This window comes from Podarcis muralis, chromosome 3, assembly GCF_964188315.1.
Source record: "Podarcis muralis chromosome 3, rPodMur119.hap1.1, whole genome shotgun sequence".
NCBI classification, from domain to species: domain Eukaryota; kingdom Metazoa; phylum Chordata; class Lepidosauria; order Squamata; family Lacertidae; genus Podarcis; species Podarcis muralis.
Genome location: NC_135657.1, coordinates 39143167 through 39161622, shown reverse-complemented (window position 1 = coordinate 39161622; position 18456 = coordinate 39143167). Strand labels below are relative to the sequence as shown.

Here is an 18456-nt window from a genome sequence, read left to right as displayed (position 1 = left end):
AGTTGCTTTGCGTTGCCATAGCAAAAAAGTCACTAACATATTTATTAATAGAAACCTTACTCAGATTCCATCTATTCACCAAAGTACGTCACCAAAACTGACCAAAATTTTCAAGTTTCTCTTAGTCCAAAACTAAAAGCCTCAACATCTCACTGTAGCAGTGTTTTTCTTTTTCCTCAAAAAAGAGATCTGTTTGACATACTGCAAAATAACTGCAACCTAACTGGTTTCTAGACTCCCTGTATGTATCAAAATGCTGCCGATGGTAAATCTCTAGCCATACTGGGCAACATTCCAATATAGAAAACAGGAGTCTGTTTCCTCTGTGTCCTCCTGAATGGTTTATTTCACACACAGCATATGGGAGCCTGCCTAGTATTAAGGTCAAAGAACATAAGGAGAAGAGGGGCAGTGGGGAGGCTCCTGGCAGCTCTGCTGCTGTTTTGCTGAAATACCTGGAGCACTAACAAGATTTAAAATCCAAACATTCAATGGGCTCTACAATGTTACACCACTGCCTAGCTAGCCTAACTCATTGTGAGTTGTCAAATGCATCAAAAGAAGGCTTTAATTAACCAGTAACAGGTAGCCATTAACTACTCAGAAAATCATAGTTGGACTGACACTCTGTGGCACTGCAAAGTAGTAGTCTGGGAAGCATTCTTAAGAAGCAAGGAACTCAGGATGGGCAAATCCTTCTGATCATTATAGGGTCGCTGAGTCCCAGTTATCTTTGGCAGCCCAGTTTTTGCATGTAATGCAATCCAATGCAAGGAAGCCTCAAAAACTGAAGTTAGCTCCCAAACAAAACGAGTTACCTGCTCGATGAGCCATTTTCACACACACTTCAACCTTTCTGTGCTCTTCCGTACAGAGGCCTGTGACTCTCCTGGGCAGCATCCTTCCCTCAGAGGTTATGAATTGACTGAGCAATAAAACATCCTTTAGAAGCAAAGAGAAGGGAAAAACCCAATCAACACCAGAGCATGAATGACATAATACCTGCAAAGTGATGTTTGAGCCAAAGCTTCCGAAAAGCAAGAGAGATTAGCCGTCTTTGATGTTTCTGCACAAACAGCTCCTACAACACTATCAGGCGTTTCCAAGGCACTTTGCTCTATCTACTCTAACTTGCCATGGAATGCAGAGGATAGAAAAAGGGAAAGACAGTGTCATTTCAGTAGTGCAAGTAACACTGCAAAAGAGGAATCATAAAATAATCTGAGCCTGAGCATGCCCATGTCAGTTCCAAATTGGTTTCCATCCTGAAATAAGGCATTTTTTATTTCTTATTTGTAAAAGTTAAACCTGCCTGCTTAGTGTTATTTGTGCCTCTATAAAATGAAGAATCCAAAACATCACAATACCCTCCAGAAGAAAAATGTTTTGCACCTTTTTTGGAAATATATCCACGGAGCAATATTGCAACCCTACCTCAGAGGACATTCCAGAGCTTTCAACCAATATCTTGTGGCAAAATGAATAACATACAGTATTTCTTTAGTGGAACTGGAACAATAGATAGAAATTTTGCTAAGAGGAACATTATTTTAAAAGCTACGTTGAGTTGAGATGAAAGAGCAGGATTTAGGTAACTTAAAAGGCTAACTTGCACATAACTACATCAGCATGGGAGCTGTTTCCCTATGAATTCTTCCCATGCTGCACACAATAATTTTATTTATTTATTCAAGCCAAAGGGAAGTCTACTACAGGCAAATAGATAGAAATGCATAAAATAACAAAATCCTTAAAAACAAACAACAAATCACTCTTAAAAAAGTTACTAATAGCAGCAGTGATTGAGTCTCTCCTCCCCCAAATGCCAGCTGATAAATATGCTTCTTAATTAGTCACCTAAAATATATAGAGAAACAGGGCCAGATGCACCTCAGTAGGGAGGTAGCTACACATATGAGGAGCTACCACTGACTGTGGAGGGAAGGGAATTCCAATACACAGTTGGCACCAATTCTTGAGGTTTTCTGCACCCCTTGAAGGCCCATCTGTTTCCTTAGGCATTTGCTAAACATTAGCACTTCGATGGATTTTGTTTTTCTCTCTCTAAGAGAAGGTATTCTTTTTATCATTGCTATGTTTCATTTTATGTTGTTGATTGAATTTTAATGTGCCCTGCACCAAAACTGCCTCAGCAATGAAGGGTGGGAAATAAATATTTTTAAATAAAATAAACACTGTAAACAAGTTTACTTGTTAGGGAACTGGGATGGGAGTGGAAGCTGCTTGAAAAGCCAACAGTCAGCTCAAATAATATGCACACCACCCACATGAGCAGTCACTTTGCCCAAGTAAGCTGTTTAATATCATTGGATTGACTCCTTGTTACAAAGTTTTGCAACAGTGTAATGGATGAAACAGCCCTGGGCCACCTCAAATGACCTGGCATTTGGGGACCAGGATGAAGCTTTCAAAGATCTAGGATTACAGCACACGCTCTTACATGTATTATTTTTGAACTGTATTAGCTTGTAATGCGAATTCCAAATCTTGTGTTTTTTGCAAAATGATAACCATTCTCCCCCCCCCTTTGTCTTACACACTGTCTGGTTTACAAGAATTAAAAAAATAAATCAATTTAACTGGAGTTGGAGAACTACCTAGCAGCAATAGTAACTCTGAGCTATGTAAATGAAGGTTGTTTTAAAAGATTTGTGATCTGGTGTATTCATTTGGACCTAGTTGGTGTATTTGCCAAGTTTAATTCAATAAGCATCTCCTTATGAAAAAATATTTAATACAATGGTTTTAAATACAAAAATAAAAATAAGGGTGCTATCCAAACAAGGACTTCTGTTAGTGCAAAGAAGTTTGGCTGCACAACTGAATTTCCGCTCCCTGCACCCCTTTAATCTGCTCTGGGTCCCCCCATGCTCTGCAGCAGATTTAGGGCATGAGGGGTGTAGTGGGGAGAGGAAAAAGGAAAGTTCCACTGTGGAGATGGAACTCCTTGCATTAATGGAACTATGTCCTGTTGGAGAGATGTTGTTTGTAGATGACACAGCTTTGACAGGGCACGCTGAGGAAGCTCTACAGAGTCTCATCAACCATTTTGCCCAAACCAACACGGAGTTCAGCCTTAGCACCACCCTGATGAAGACTAACATCTTGGGCCAGGACATTGCCAGTACTCCACGCATCAGCACTGGTGACTACTTGCTTAAGGTGGTAGACAATTTTGTCTATTTCGGCTCCACCATAACCAGCAACCTCTCCATCGATGCTGACCTGGACAAGCATATTGGCAAGGTGGCTACAGCAATGTCTTGCCTCTCCAAAAGGGCATGGGAGAATGTGATGCTAATGACCAATACCAAGATGAAGGTCTACCAGGCTTGCATGTGGAGCACATTGCTTTATGGTAGTGGGACGTGAGCAACTTACACCCACCAGACATGACGCCTCAATGCCTCCCACATGCACAGTGTCAGGAAGATTTTGGGCATCACATGGCAGGACAAACAAAGTCCTCCCAAGCCCACATTCCCAGCATGTTCGCAGATAATCTACATTGGCTTGGTCATGTCCACAGAATGGAAGGTGGAAGCATCCCCAAGAACATGCTCTACAGGGAGCTGGCTTCTGGCACCAGGCCCATTGGCACACCAACTCTGCATTACAAAGATGTCTGCAAATGTGACATAAAAGCTGGCAACGTGACATGAAGGCTGGCAACACCCACCCTGCCGTGTGGGAATTCCTTGCAGATGACTGCAGTGCCTGGAGACAGGGAGTCAAATTGTATTTCCATAGCAGTGACCAGAGGAGAAATGACCACTTAGAGGTGCGCAGAGAGAGAAAACGCCATGGTATATCTGCATCACCAGACACCTTCATCTTCCCCAGCTGCAACAAAACATGTCTCTCCTCTCTCTACAGCCACAGCAGGCACTGTGACTCTCCAACAGTTTGACTTCACCCGCAAAGGCATATACTTTCATTGCCTCTCAAGGCAGACATATGCCAACCAAATTCTGTTAAGCCAGGTGGTGCAGCAAGTGGCTGAAAACTCCACAAATTTTATAAAACCCAATTTCTCTCTTTTAATTTTTTAAAATTAACATTTGTACCCCATTCTTCAAATCCAGAGAATCATCAGAACAACTTGCAAGATTTAAAATCCATAGCACTAAACAATGAGATAAACACATAACGGACAAAGAGCAGAATTCAATCTCATTGACAAAAGGCCTGGGGAAATAGGTTCCTTTGGGAACTGATGAGAGAAACTTGGCACCAGATGAGCCTTCCAGGGGAGAGAATGGTGAAGTTGGGGCAGCATCGCTGTAAAGGCTCCATCTGTGGTCCTCACCAGTCACAGCATCTTGGCAGTAGCAGAGTCTAATGAAGAGCCTCTAAAGCAGACCTATGAGAAAGGGTCATGTACCTGGGTCCTGTGCCAACTATATGTAGAGCAAAGTACTTAAAAAAAGAATATGAAGGCAGAAACTCTGTGTCAGGTAAATGGGATCACTATGGGGTATAGTTATGCTGCTGCTCTCCTCAGCATGCCCTCTGGCTTCTCAATCTTTAGTAGATCAGTGCCTGCAGATTTCCAGACATAAGATAAGATGTGCAAGCTTAAAAAGCACATCAACAGAAGTTTCAGAACACTTGCCAAAATGACTTTTGTAGCACTGCTATCAGGCTATTCAGAGAGCCCATAACCACCTGCCCTCATTCAATATTTAATTTTATTTATTAAACTAGTATCCTGACCTTCTTCTGAAAAGAGCCCAGGGTGGCAATCATCAAAATGTTAAAACAGTGAACTGCAAGTGTGATGGAGTGTTGGGATTAGGATCTGGGAAACCAGAGTACAAATCCCCACTAAGCTCACTAGGTGATTTTAGGCCAGTCACCACCGCTCAGCCTAAACTACCTCAAAGGACTGCTGTGAAGAAAAGATGAGGAAGGGGAGAACCATGTATGCCACCATGAAGAAAAGGTGGGAAATAGATAGATGATAGATAGATAGATAGATAGATAGATAGATAGATGATAGATAGATAGATAGATAGATAGATAGATATAGATAGTCATACTTACCCCCTACTTTAAAAAAAAAATCTCTATAGAAGTGCTTAGCAACTTGTTGCACTGCTCACTTTATCAATCAAGTAGCTTTCTTCAAAACAAAGTACAGTGGTACCTTGGGTTAAGTACTTAATTCGTTCCGGAGGTCCGTTCTTAACCTGAAACTGTTCTTACCCTGAAGCACCACTTTAGTTAATGGGGCCTCCTGCTGCTGCCGCACTGCCAGAGCACGATTTCTGTTCTTATTCTGAAGCAAAGTTCTTAACCTGAGGTACTATTTCTGGGTTAGCAGAGTCCGTAACCTGAAGCGTATGTAACCTGAAGTGTATGTAACCCGAGGTACCACTGTAACTAGTAGTTTGAAAATCTGCTAGTTACTTTGGCCTTTACCTGAAAGTTTCAGCAGCAAGTCTGCAGGAAGCAAGTCTGCAGGAAGTCCTGCCAGAGATGGATTGTAATCTGCAAGGTCCCATCAGCAAACATCATAAGAGACCAACTGAACTAGTGACTGTATAGTTACCAGTTTGTTTTGAGAGGCGGTGCTGACAGTGCTACACCCCAATGACTGCATGTAAAGTGAACTCACTTCCATGGAGGGAACTGAAAGAAGAGTTCAGCACAGGGTGCCTCAGAGGCACAGGCCTCAGTTCAGTTAAACAAACTGTTTGGGAGCAGCAGAAGTCAGTGGCAAATTTCATGCTGCTCAGAGCAGCTAGCATAATTTACATGAAATATGAGAAGATTTTAGTAAGTCCTATGCCTATTATGTTCAGGTTCCTTAATGTTCCTGTGCCTTTCTAAAATGCAACACTGCTCATGTGGCATTTTAAAAATAGGGAGCAGAAAAAGGTGCTGTTTCTTTATCTCAGTTGTCATCAACAGAATGGGCTCGTTTCCAGTTTCTGTTTGACCAAATAGAGGCAGCAACTAATCTGCTTCTCACTTGCAAAATGTCATTTCAAAACAAATCAATTAGGTCCCACCCATTTCCAGCCATGAAAATTGTACCCTAAGCCATTTGGCTTAAGAGGGCTGCTTGTTAGCAAAAGGTCACAGCAACTTCAGAAAAGTCCCAAGTGCAACAGGGACTATCTCACTAGCATCATCACATGGATTTATCTAAGCAACAGGGACAATGCAGAAAGATACAGTCAGGTTTTAGGGCACAGGAGAAACAAACAAGAATGTAAAAGGGTTAAAGGAGAGAAAGAGAATTCTGGCAGATTTGCACACTGCCGTCATGTTCCATGAAATTAACATTTTGTGCTAGTGGGCAGCCAAGACTGCAACCACAGATTTGCTTTAATCACTGGACAGCTCCTGGGAGAGGCTGAACCCAGATTCCCACCCCTGTAATCTGTAGGATCTGATGAAAACAACTTGGATTGAATTAATTCAAGGCTAATAAGCAAATACTGCAGTTCTGTCTCTGCTTTGTGCTGCCAAAGTGAGATGACATTTACTGCATGATCAGACTAATCATGTTCCAAGGGAGAAAAGAGGAAACATGTTTTGCCTTCACCTCCATAGGGTATTTGATTTCTCCCACTAGGTAAACAAACTCCAAAGTGAACAACACATTTTCTGGATTTAGAGGTTCACTGGAACAGTGGACGGAACCAATACCTGAGGCTACCTGGAGAACTGACAAGTGTTAATAATCTGACTGAACACCATCAGAATCTGAGCCAGGGTCTGTTTATACAGCCAACACACTCTTATCTTAGAACACATACTATCCCATCCCCTTGGGTTGCAAAAGATCTGCTGCCTCCAAGTTCTCCTCTGGTAATTCAAGCTATCAATTTAAGGGGTTTTTGCTGTCTAAGGTTTCCACGTTCTAAACCTCCCAATTTCCCAGTGGAAAAAAATCTGTTTTTATTTCCAATCATGTAAGAGTGAAATAAGTAACAAACCTAAAAGCAGCAAAAATTTAACATCAATATAGCCCTTCAAAGTCTTTTTACTGTAACCCTTACAATCACCCTATAAAGGTGATTAGTATCACTATCCAGTGGAAGCTGAAAGAGTGGCTTCATTAAAGGCCACCCAGTGAATTTATGGCAAAAGAGAGATTCATCAGAGGTCATTAGCAGCTTGTCAAAACAGTTATGCCTGGAATGAACTCTAAATTTTCACCCCAAATTTAGTCTGCAATCCCAAGTCATTGCATTCACATTACAACACCAGATATATAAATTGCCTGTCATGTCAAATAGACAATGAGAAAAAAACTGCATAGAAATGCAAAATTTGAATATCTGGAGGTATGTTAAAACATAGACGGTCATATTTTGTAATGTTGCCTCTAAGCCTGCAAATCTATCTATTTCACCTTTCAACAGGAGAATAGCACCAGCTGGGTTCTGAAATGTCAAAATCACACCATCAGCTTAAAACTAACCCTGCTCCACACATGCTATGAATTGGAGAAGAGTCTGGCTGTGCACTCAAGAGTGAGACTAGGAGGTCACATCTCTGCAGATCTCTATGAAGGTATGGCTTGGGGACCAGCTGCTTGCCAACATGAGAACACAGGAAGAGCCCCCCTTTTTACATTACATTTATATACCACCTTTTTCTTCCAAGGAGCTCAAGGTGGTGTACATCATCCTGTTTTCATAGTGGCCAACCAGATGCCTGTGGGAAACATGCAAACAGGACCACAGCACAAGAGCAATCTCTTCTCCTACGGTTTGCAGCATCAGGATGAGAGTTTGCAACTCCTTGGAAGCAACACTACTACAGTGGGCTTATCCCTGTTCAGCTCAGGCAGAGCACTTTCCCCACCCAAGAACTTCTGGATGGAACATCAACCTTGACATGGCTGGCTGATTTATTAAAAGGGAGTAATCCAAAGAGACTCCTCAGTGGAAAGGATAATACTTTGAACAAAAAACATATTACTGAATCATGGCCTATGTCTGCAGAAGCAGCAAGTCTTTATGCCTTAGCCCAGAAAGTAGAGGAAATACTATTTGTCACCCTGTGAAGTTTGGTCCAAATACAATCTAGCCCCTGAATGGGAAACTATCAGGAGGAACACACACGACAGATGCAAACACAAAAACTTATCTATGCATAACCAGTTAGGATTTTACAAAAGAATTATGTTTAAAGCCATAATCTTTGAGGATTCAGCAGCATTAATTAACATGGTCAAGAGCTGGTATTCCATGCTAAGATGGAATCTACTGAAAATTCAGCTACAAGAGATCCTATACTGTTGTTGGCATCTGTCTGTCTTAGGAGACAACGGAGGAGTGCGCCTTTGGGAGTGAGGTCAAGCTGTTGGAAGGTTGCAGAGCCTGCTGTGGCTGTAGAGACCAATGTGGGAGAGACATGTTTTGTTGCAGCTGGAGGAGATGAAGGCGTCCAGCTGTGCTATTGCCATGGCATTTCTTCTCTCTGTACTCCTCCCACTGGTCATTCCTCCTCTGCTCACTGCTATGGATACACAATTTGACTGCCTTTCTCTAGGCACTGCAGTCACCTGAAAGGGATTCCCACATGGCAAGGTTGGTGTTGCCAGCCTTTAAGTCACATTTGCAGACATCTTTGTGTTGGTCTGCCAATGCGCTTAGTGCCTGAAGCCAGCTCCTTGTTGAGACACGTCTTTGTGGATCCTGCCATCTTCCATTCTGTGGACATGACCAAGCCAACGTATATGTTGCCGAGATGGGAATATGAACATGTGGGCTTGGGCGAGCACATCTTTGTCTGGAATTCTGTCCTGCCATGTGGCACCCCATATCCCCCTGCTGTAGCGCATGTGGAAGGCATTGAGCTGCCGCTCCCGATAGTTGTAAGTTGCTCACGACTCACTTCCATAAAGCAGCACACTCAACATGAAAGCCTGGTTCCAATACTAAATCTTCAGAGTAGCTGCTGCCTTAATCAGTACAAATAGAGTACTGTATTAGAAAACTTCTGAAAAAATATTTGGCCAGCAACGGGGGTTTAGCAGTTGTTGAAGGTCAATCAACAATGCTTCCTAATATACCCTAGTTGTCAACTCAGCACACTGATGGTTACTTTGGGATCCTCTCAGTCAACCTTAGCGACGACACACCCATCTTCTATTGTTCAAGCCTATATTAATTATTGAAGACAAGAAGATCACCTTCCATAATATTTTTCCATGTAAGGCAGGCCGATTTGACAAAATAGACAGGAGTTATGTGTCTGGACATGAGATGAAGCTCACCAGACAACCTTGGCCAATTCATTATCGCAGCCTAAAAGTGCCTTACAGGATTGTTGTGAGGATGAGTTAAGAACTGTATACTGTTCTTAATAACAGTGGATGCCAAAAAATGGCTTGACAGTACTGGGTAAAAAGCAGGCCTGCCAGATGTCTCTTGTTTTAAGGGAATGCCTTGTATTATCAAAATGCACAGACATAAAAAATAATGGGTTCTCTTAGGACAGACACTTCTCCCTTATTTTTGTCTTATTAACCTGTAAGTGCAGTAGGAGGCAAAGAATTTTTTGGAACTAACTATGGCCTACAATATCAGATCAGCTGCTCTGCAGTGATGTTTGTGTACTTTGCTTTACAATTGTTTTGAATTATCTGTTCATTTAACATTATGTTCTTCGAGATAATACACTTGATCTGAGCTTCTCAAAAGCAAATAGCAGCTTCAGAGAAGCTATTTTTGTTGGGCCTATGACAGGGGAAGAAGAGGGTAAATTTTCCCCACCCCCAACAGCCCCAGTGCTGACATAACTCCATACAACTACTATTTGCAGCTTAAAACAAAATACATGTGACATTAAGCCATGTGTTTAAGGTCATATAGTGCCTGGCCTTAACACTTTCCATGCAGCAAATGTCATGATCACTTCCTAAACTTTTGATTTTAGCCTGTCATTTTCCATTATTTTCACACAAGCCTCCTCAGCCCTTTGAGAGTTTCTAAAAATGACTTAGTGGAGCAGTATCTTAGCAAAACCCCTTGGGATGCCTGTATTCCAGACCTGCTAATTAACTCCATGTCTCTACTGTTTCCTTACCTGCTTTCTTGAAAGCTCATTCAACAAGGCTATCACCACTAAATTGTTTATCGCTCCTTTTCAATTCCTTATTTTTCTTGTTTTCCCCTCTTTATTAGTGAGCCAGCCATCTCACAAACCATTTATTTTCCTCCAGATGCATTTCTGTCTCTAGTCTATTAATCCAATTGACATTAGCTTATTCTGCAGCTATGGCTTCCTTATCTTTAATGGTGTGCTCTTGTCTGGTTCTCTTCCTTTCCATTTCCAGCATCGTATTGCCTGCCCCTTGTCTATTCCAGACTTGGAATAACCTTTGGAAAAGCAACTTTTGCGAGTGCAAACATTGTTGCTCATATTCAATGGTACTTTCATTTGCTTATTTTTCTCTCCTTCTGTATTGTGTCTATTATACTCTAAGCCAGTATTGGTTAAAGTACTGGTGGAAAGGTGATGTGCAAACATAGCAATGACAGCTACTTAACTGTGCATAGCTGCAAATCAGGGAAACAAGTGTTCCACTGGTATGTGAATGGCATGGAAGGACGTGGAATACCAGTTTTATCTATGTTATGGACAGCAGACTGAACAGGGTCGATGGTACCAAAAGCCACTGGAATATGAAGCAGAATTAGCAAGGTCACACTTCCCTTGCCCCTCTCCCAATAAAGGTCATCTATCAGCGTAACCAAGGCCGGTTTGATGCCAAACTCAGGACTGAACCAAAAATTAAATTGGTCTAGATCAGGGCAGCCCAACTTTTCATACCAAGTGGGCCACAAGAATATTTTGACAAAGTACCTGTTGTGGCCACACACTGCTTGGGGGGTGAGCGAGCGAAGCCAAAATTTGATGTCTCCCCAAGCCCTCTCATTGCCTTGCCAAAGCTGGCAAAGCGAGGCACAGGCTTTGGGAAGGAGGTGCGAGGCTCTGGCAGGGTCCTAGAGCCTTCCCATCTCCTCCCCAAACCACAGTGCATAACTTATCCAGCTTTCAGAAAGCAGTGCAAAGGCTTGGGGGGAGGAAGGTTAAGTGTTGCTGTGGGCCGCCAAAAAAAGGCCTAGAGATACCCGATGGACCACCCTAGTCTAGATAATGTTTCATCCAGAATGTCCGCAGTTGCTCTGCCGTGACCCTCTCACCCATCTTCCCCAGAAAAGCAACTGGTCAGTAACTATCCTAAATGAGTGAGTCCAGGGTGTTAAAAAATAAATAAATGAGCAAGTGTTCCACCACCTCTTTCAAGCCAGCAGGCACCACCACTGTGTAACATCGCATTCACCACACTTTGATCCACCCAGTCATGCCTTGCCACATAGATTGTATTAAACATGAACAACCAGGGATTGAGAGAACATGTGGTTGGACAAACAGCTCTAAGCACCTTGTCAACACTCTCAGGCCACATCAACTGAAACTGATCTCATAAAACTTGGCTAGATGTGGTGTTGGACATCTCACAGTTCTACACTAACTATGGCATCAAGACTGCTACTGAGCCAAGCAATTTCACCCTCAAATTGCCTCAAGAAATATGTCATAGTGGGCCTCCAAAGGGTCCAGGAAAAGTCCCTCAGGAGCCTGTAGTCTCTGAAGCACTCTGAAGAGTAATTATTCTGCTAAGAAACAGGAGAGTTGAGAGAGTAACATATAGTAGTATCTGGTAGCTACATGCAATTTTTAGCCTTGAAAATACACTACAGGTCCTGAAGCTGTACTCACCTCGTAAGAATACTTGTGCTTTAGGTTCCAGCGACAGATAGGACATTGACCAGAAGGATTTGGAGGAGTCGGGGCTTCCTCAACTTCCAGCATTTTACCTTCAATCTAGGAAAGAGAGGGCAGATGGAGGGGAAGATTTAGATTTCAGACTTCCAATATATATTGTGCTGCTTAATTTCCAACAAGTGCACCCCCCAAAAAAAACCCTTAAGGAAATTTAAGGAAAGGGTTAACTGGTATTAGCTACTGGCAATCCAGAATACGACAAAAGAATGGACTTGATGACAAACGCAGCAGAGAGCGCAGTTTAAGCACGCGCACACACACGAGATTACAGCACTTTTGCAAATGTCAACAAACTCAAGAATATTAGTCAACTACTTACAAGGAAGATTCCAATTTACTGTGTAGCAATAAATTAATAAATGGGCATGGCTCCCTCTAAAAGACACAAACTGCACCTCCCTGGCCATGAATAATAAGACATACTTTTGAAATTGCCGCTTTGAGGATATTAGCAAACACGGGCTCTTAAGTTGCATAAGCCTGGAGTAGACTCTTTTAAAAAATTGGCTGCAGGACAGAGACACTTCTTCCATTGGTCAAAACTGCAGGAATGTTTATAAAAACTGGGGTGGCTCTCCACAGCACACTTTTCTAAAGTGTAGTCTGAATTTAGCTTTAAATTGCTCAAACTGATGAAATTGATAGCATTTCCCTTGGGGAAGTATTTAACAACTTAGCCTATCTGACAAGAAGCATTTCCTGCCAAGCAGCTCATGTATTCCTTTTCTTTAAGCAGACCACGACAAGTTTTTAAAAACAAACCAACCCCAGACCTCTCTCATTTGATACAGCCAGAACCAGGGAGTTCTTTTTTAAATATACAGCTGCAGTCAGAACTCATCAATTTAAAACTATCCTGAAGAAAATTCAATTTAGATGCAGTAGGCCTGACAGCTACAAACTTGGGCAGGCTATACATATTCCAAATGGCCAATTTTGTAAATGTTCAGGCTTTACTATTGATGTTTACATGCTATTATATAAAGCCATTATTCATATTCACTATTTATGGTAGTATTCTCAACCAGTAAAAGAACTAAATGGTATATGCTATTTGTTTCACATAGTTGTGATTTGGGGCGGGGGGGGGGGGGGAGAAGAGACGTTCCTCCTTCAGTCAGGGAAGGAACACGACTAAATGTTTTTTCCTATAAGATCATTATTCACGCAACAGAAATCTACATAGATTTGAAGAGCAGCATGTATATTATGTGAAACGATTCAGAGAACTGCATCAATCTATGGCAAAAGAAATATCAGAAGACGCTTTAAAAATTGGCTTTTAGAAAGTAGCCTGACAGTTGAGCTTTACATCTCAATATTTTCCATTTGCAACTCTTTCTAGAGTCTCTCTGAATTAGAACTGTAAAGCTTGAAACCTGTGACACCAGAGCAAGTCTTCAACAGCACCTTTTGGAATATTTCCTCGTGTTAACTGTCCTTTTTTGTAATGATAAATCTAAAGCTTGTTTATATCTATGTTTAAAGCAAAAAAAAGTACATAGTTTGGGAATCAACAATACTCAAACAAATTCACTCTTCTATAGAAGGATGGCCATCTTGAAATCATTTATGGTGAAGGAACAGAATAATTCTTTTTGGGAGATGTTAAAACCTGTATCCTTTTACTGTAACTTATTATTTTGAAATGAATATAGCTGGGTCACAAGTACACCAAATTGATTTAACATGGTTAGTAGTACACAAGAAGTATATTAAAGATGTATATTAACATCACCTGGCTCAAAAACAGCCTAACAATTCAGATAGCAAAATGTTTTATTACACCACTCAAAATGTAACATGAGTTATTCTGGAAAGGCCCAAAGATCAAAGCTAATGTTCATGCCCCCACCATGAGTATCTTCACAGAGCTTCACTAAGTGCTGGCTAGAGGTACATGCACCTTTCTCCCCCAAGATTTTGGCTTTATTTATTTCCCCAACCAGACATTTATGATGCTAAAGAGAAAAGCAAAATGTTCCAGAAAGCATATTCAGATCACACTTATAAAATCAAGAGAAAATTTTCCCTCAAGTGGGGAAATTCATTCCTTCTGTTTACTGACAGAGAATGTAGGGAAATGTCTCCCACCCAAAACCTCAAAGTATACAAGATACTTAAGGCTGTCTAATTTCTGCTTGTAACTTACAAAGATATTCTGGAAAGCTAATGATTAGGTTTTTCTTGGCTGTATTATCACAGGCAGAGTTTCATAAATTATTCCTCCCACTTTCACTTGTTTGAGGAATTCTCATGGGCTAGGATTAACCTAAAATTTCCAAGTTCAACTAGCATTCCTCCACTTGTGAAGAATTTTATACATTGCCCTTCACCAGAAAAAGATTCTATGATTTGTAGAAAAGAATCAATAAAAACCTAAAGTACAAATCAGCATAAAAAAAATCAAAACACTAATGAAAAGCAGCAGACTGAGATTTAAAAATCTGTAAGTGTCTGGGAAAATAAAAGGAGGTTTTCCTGATGCCTAAAGAACTCTCAAGGCTGTGGTATGCTAATGCTAGAAGACTGTATTCTCCTATTAGTATCTTTATATTTAATAATAAAAGCCACAATTCAGCAAACATTTGTTCTGACTTAGTCCCTTGAACACAATGGAACCAAACCAAGCTCTATTCCATTGCTTTCTTGGGGCCTAATCATGACAAACATCTGGTGGACCATTCAAATTCCAACCAGATAATAAATACTGCCAGAGGAGTAAAAATAATCTGTAGAGATAACATACTTTGGGCAACATAATCACTGTAGGGATAACCTGGTATTTAACTTTTGGAAGGAGATCTGGGGTGAGACCAGATGAAGAAATGAAATAGAAGAGGGGACTAGGAAGAGAGGCCACAGCACTAGTATGTAATTCATTTTGTGAGCTTTGGGCACGTTTTTGGGGAGAAGTAAAATACAACTTGATAATCTACTACATATTTTGGAAAGTTGTCTATTTGTTTGCTATGCATTTGTACACCTCTGAAGGTATCGTAACCAAATTTTGCATTAAGGTTCCTGAAATCAAGAAGCAGGTTTTCACCTATGTTTGGATACAACTGAATGCCATTTTGAATCAAGATCATAGAATCATAGAATGATTCTATGAAATGGACTAATTTTAGATAATGGTTTTAGATAATGGACTAAAACTTTCAAAGCTACACTAATTTGTTTGTTTGTTACAATTCCTGAGCAACGCTGGGGATAAGGCTTTTGCTTTTGTTATTAATATTTCTCCTACTAATAGTCACTATGGTAGGCCTTCTAACACACTTGTTCACTCTTCCAAGACAGTGTTTATTAAGCAGTAAGGCTCAGCCTAGTGAATACCATATTTGAGTTTGACCAAACTGCGGGAGGTAGTGGAGGACAGAGGTGCCTGGTGTGCTCTGGTCCATGGGGTCAGACACGACTAAACGACTAAACAACAACAACAATAGCTTTCAGAATTAAAAATTCTATGCCACTGTGCTTATTAAACTAAACTCCTATTTTTTGGCTTTTATTCACAGTACATTTGGTTGATGTTCAAGTCGGGTGCTACTTGTCCCTTTGGGGAAAAAATTAAAAGGAAATTCCAATAAATTAAAGCACAGTAAGACTTATATGGGCACATATAGACACTATATTGTGCGTGCTTAATTTCCATTCAGAATAAAAAGAAAAGTTTCAAAAATATCAATGAATGGAGAGATTTCTTAAACTCTTCTCATATTACTTCATGGTGTGGGAGCCACTGCAGCATGACTTCTTCCTGCACCATGAAGTCAAAAAGCTGAAGCAGCAGCTTCCACGTACTGTTATGGTAACTTTGGGCTCTTTTGAGTATGCATAACTGCAGGCATTCCTAACCTCTGCATACACCTCTAATTTCTCACAAATTTCTTTCACTGGTGCAATGGGCACTAGAAAATTTTGAATAGGGTTCAGGAGATGAAAAGGTCACCTGTTCACTCTCTTCAGGAGAATCACTGTATTCAAGTAAAGAGGCCTAAACTTACATAGGTTACATGATGGAAATTATTCAATTGCATTTTTCTGTACAAACACAGTTGCTGCGTTACAAAGACAAGGATCTGAGACTTAGAAAATAAGTCAGTTATTGTACTTACAATAGTGGTGTTTCCTTCAGTAGTTTCTACAACTGCAGGTACAGGAAAAAAAGACAGGATGTCAGATTCATTCAAATACAATTATATGCATTCTTGTTCAGTACAGAAATTGTGCCTATGAAACACTGAGAGGAATGCTGTTAAAAAACTGCTATGACACTGACAGCAAATAAGCATTTCACTAAAACTGAGATAAAGGTATTTCACTTAGTGCAGGTAGAGACTGATGACATTAAGTATTTGTTTTTACTGTCTGCCATCATAAAATCATCTCTCTAATACTGCTCCCAAAAACTACAGAAAACCTTATTAACTCTTAAGGATGGTGCAATAATTCTGCCTTGTTTTACAGATTATTGAAATAACATTTTCATATGCATTATAACTTCTCACCGGGAACCATTTCAGAACTGCTTATGGCAAAAAGCAGCCTAGCCCTGTTGTCCCTCTGTAAGGCTTTGGGCCACAGAGATAGCATTAGTATTTGTGCTCTCTCGAATATCAGAGGGCCATACCTCTTCCTTTCAGAGGACCTTCTACTGCATAACTCCCTAAATACTCCCTGACAAGGAAGCTAAAAGCAACCTAATACTAGAGTTGGAGCCTTTTTTGGATATGGTTTGTGTGCTCTTGACTGCTAGATATCCTAGCTTTTCCTAACCTTTTTATTCTAACTTTCCTGGTCTTGCTTGGACTACTTCCTGTCAAGGTTCACTCACAGTAGCTACTCCCCTCTGCAGGGATGAGGGAGTTGGTGACCCACTCCAAAAGGCTAATGAAATAAACATAATTCTCAAGGATGCTTCTGTATTTTCTGTTGGCGTAACTGACTTTCCTGTCAATGCTTTGGTCACTCTGTGGAAAGTGGATGTGACTTGGGCCAGGAGCTGACACAATCACACCTAAGTGCCATTTTCTGCTGAGCAGATCCATGTCAACTTGTTAAGGTTCTGGGGAGTTGAGGACACTGAATCAAATAGGAAGGTATCTATAGTGCAAGCAGGAAGAGATTCACTGGGAATCTGACTGAACACTAACTGAGTGCTCATATTTGAGCCTGCATGGTAGATGTGATGTCAGCAATGCAACAGCTCTTTTCCATAACCACTGCATCCTCACAGTGCTGGGTTGTTCAGGGCCTTTTGGAATCTTGTCGCTTGTCATGCAAGTTTTAAGTATAGCCACAATATTAAAACAGAACCTCCAGGTTTAGAGGCAATAATCAACTGAATACCAGAAGCTGGGACAAATAATTCTGGTGGTGGGAGAGCTATTGCCTTTAAGTCTTGCTTGTGAGATTCCCAGATCATCTGGCAGGTGTGGTTGCTTATTAACCAGGGGGAAAAACAAGTTCATTATTCTTTCAACTTTTCCAGGCTAATTGCCAAAAAGTAAGGGTCAAGGCTGCTTTTATCTCACTTGTTTTGTTTATTTTCTTTTTAGAAAAGGTGTACACTTTTAACTAAATAGACAGTTCTGTATTACATTACATTTATAGACCCACCATAAAAATAAATGCTGGAGCCCACCCTCAAATCCACCATGTCTCTGGCTCTAAATTTCTCATTCAAGGCTAGAAAGCCTTACTACCAGGTAACCAGCATTAACAGACATGACAGAATTCTCATATGCCTTTTATTCTTTTACAGGACTCTTGGCACTCTTGAACACAAGAATTCAGTGTTGCTCAGTGCAACATAGTAATAGTTCCTGCTGCGACCAACAAGTTCCTGAGAGATACCATGTGCTGGAGAAGGGTTATTTTGCTTCTGTTTAGCTGTTGCCCCAACTAGAGACAGAGTTCTGATTGCACCATCAGCAACTGCCCCATAGCAGCGGAGAATGGGACTCCCTTGCCTCTGTCTCATCCTAGGCAGAGAGGATTATACTATACACACTACAATCAACAAATGTGCAATCTGTATACAAGAAGCATACAGTCTTGCATACACAATAGTTGAACTATAGAAATCAACAAGTGTACATTTTTTCACACAAATACCTGTAGATGTGTGGACAGTTTGTACCTGTATTTGGCATAACTGGTGAATAAGCCTGAAATGAAACCTGAAGTGATGAATAATGGTGTTTCCAACCCCCCAAAGCAAAGAGCAGAAAATGATACAAAAAGGGGAACACTAGACTAACAAATGATCTACCTGGAGTCACTGCTGCTTGTGATAAAGATGAGGGGTGCAGGACACAATAATTCTGAACAGCAAACTAGAATTTGGGGACTCTGAAAGGATTCAGAGTTGATAAACTAAAAACAGGATGCTTGACTAAAGCTGCCATCCAATGCACCCACCTGGGAGTAAGACCCAGATCATGAGAAACCTAATCTCAGGGTTGTGGGTTCGAGCCCCAGGTTGCGCAAGATTCATGCATTGCAGGGGGCTGGACTAGATGACCCTTGTGGTCCCTCCTCCAACTCTACAATTGTATGAACTTAAACGGGGGGGGGGGCTTACTTCCAAGCAAACATGCACAGAGC

At 41.0% G+C, this 18456-nt stretch overlaps 1 protein-coding gene across 4 annotated transcripts in view; it reads right to left on the bottom strand.

Annotated features, from left to right (window-relative positions):
* The window catches only part of MRPS18A (mitochondrial ribosomal protein S18A), a 30379-nt gene that overhangs the window by 11344 nt on the left and 579 nt on the right, over positions 1-18456 (bottom strand). For 2 of the 4 annotated variants that reach the window (XM_028724339.2, XM_028724341.2), the window contains exons 2-4: positions 15963-15994; positions 11776-11880; positions 819-942 (exon numbers count right to left, since the gene is read on the bottom strand). In XM_028724339.2, the coding sequence (XP_028580172.2) occupies positions 819-942; positions 11776-11880; positions 15963-15994 (261 nt within the window). Of the gene's footprint in view, positions 1-818; positions 943-11775; positions 11881-15962; positions 15995-17964; positions 18018-18456 lie in introns of those variants that run through there. The other 2 variants (XM_077925670.1, XM_028724342.2) reach the window with 2 other exon arrangements.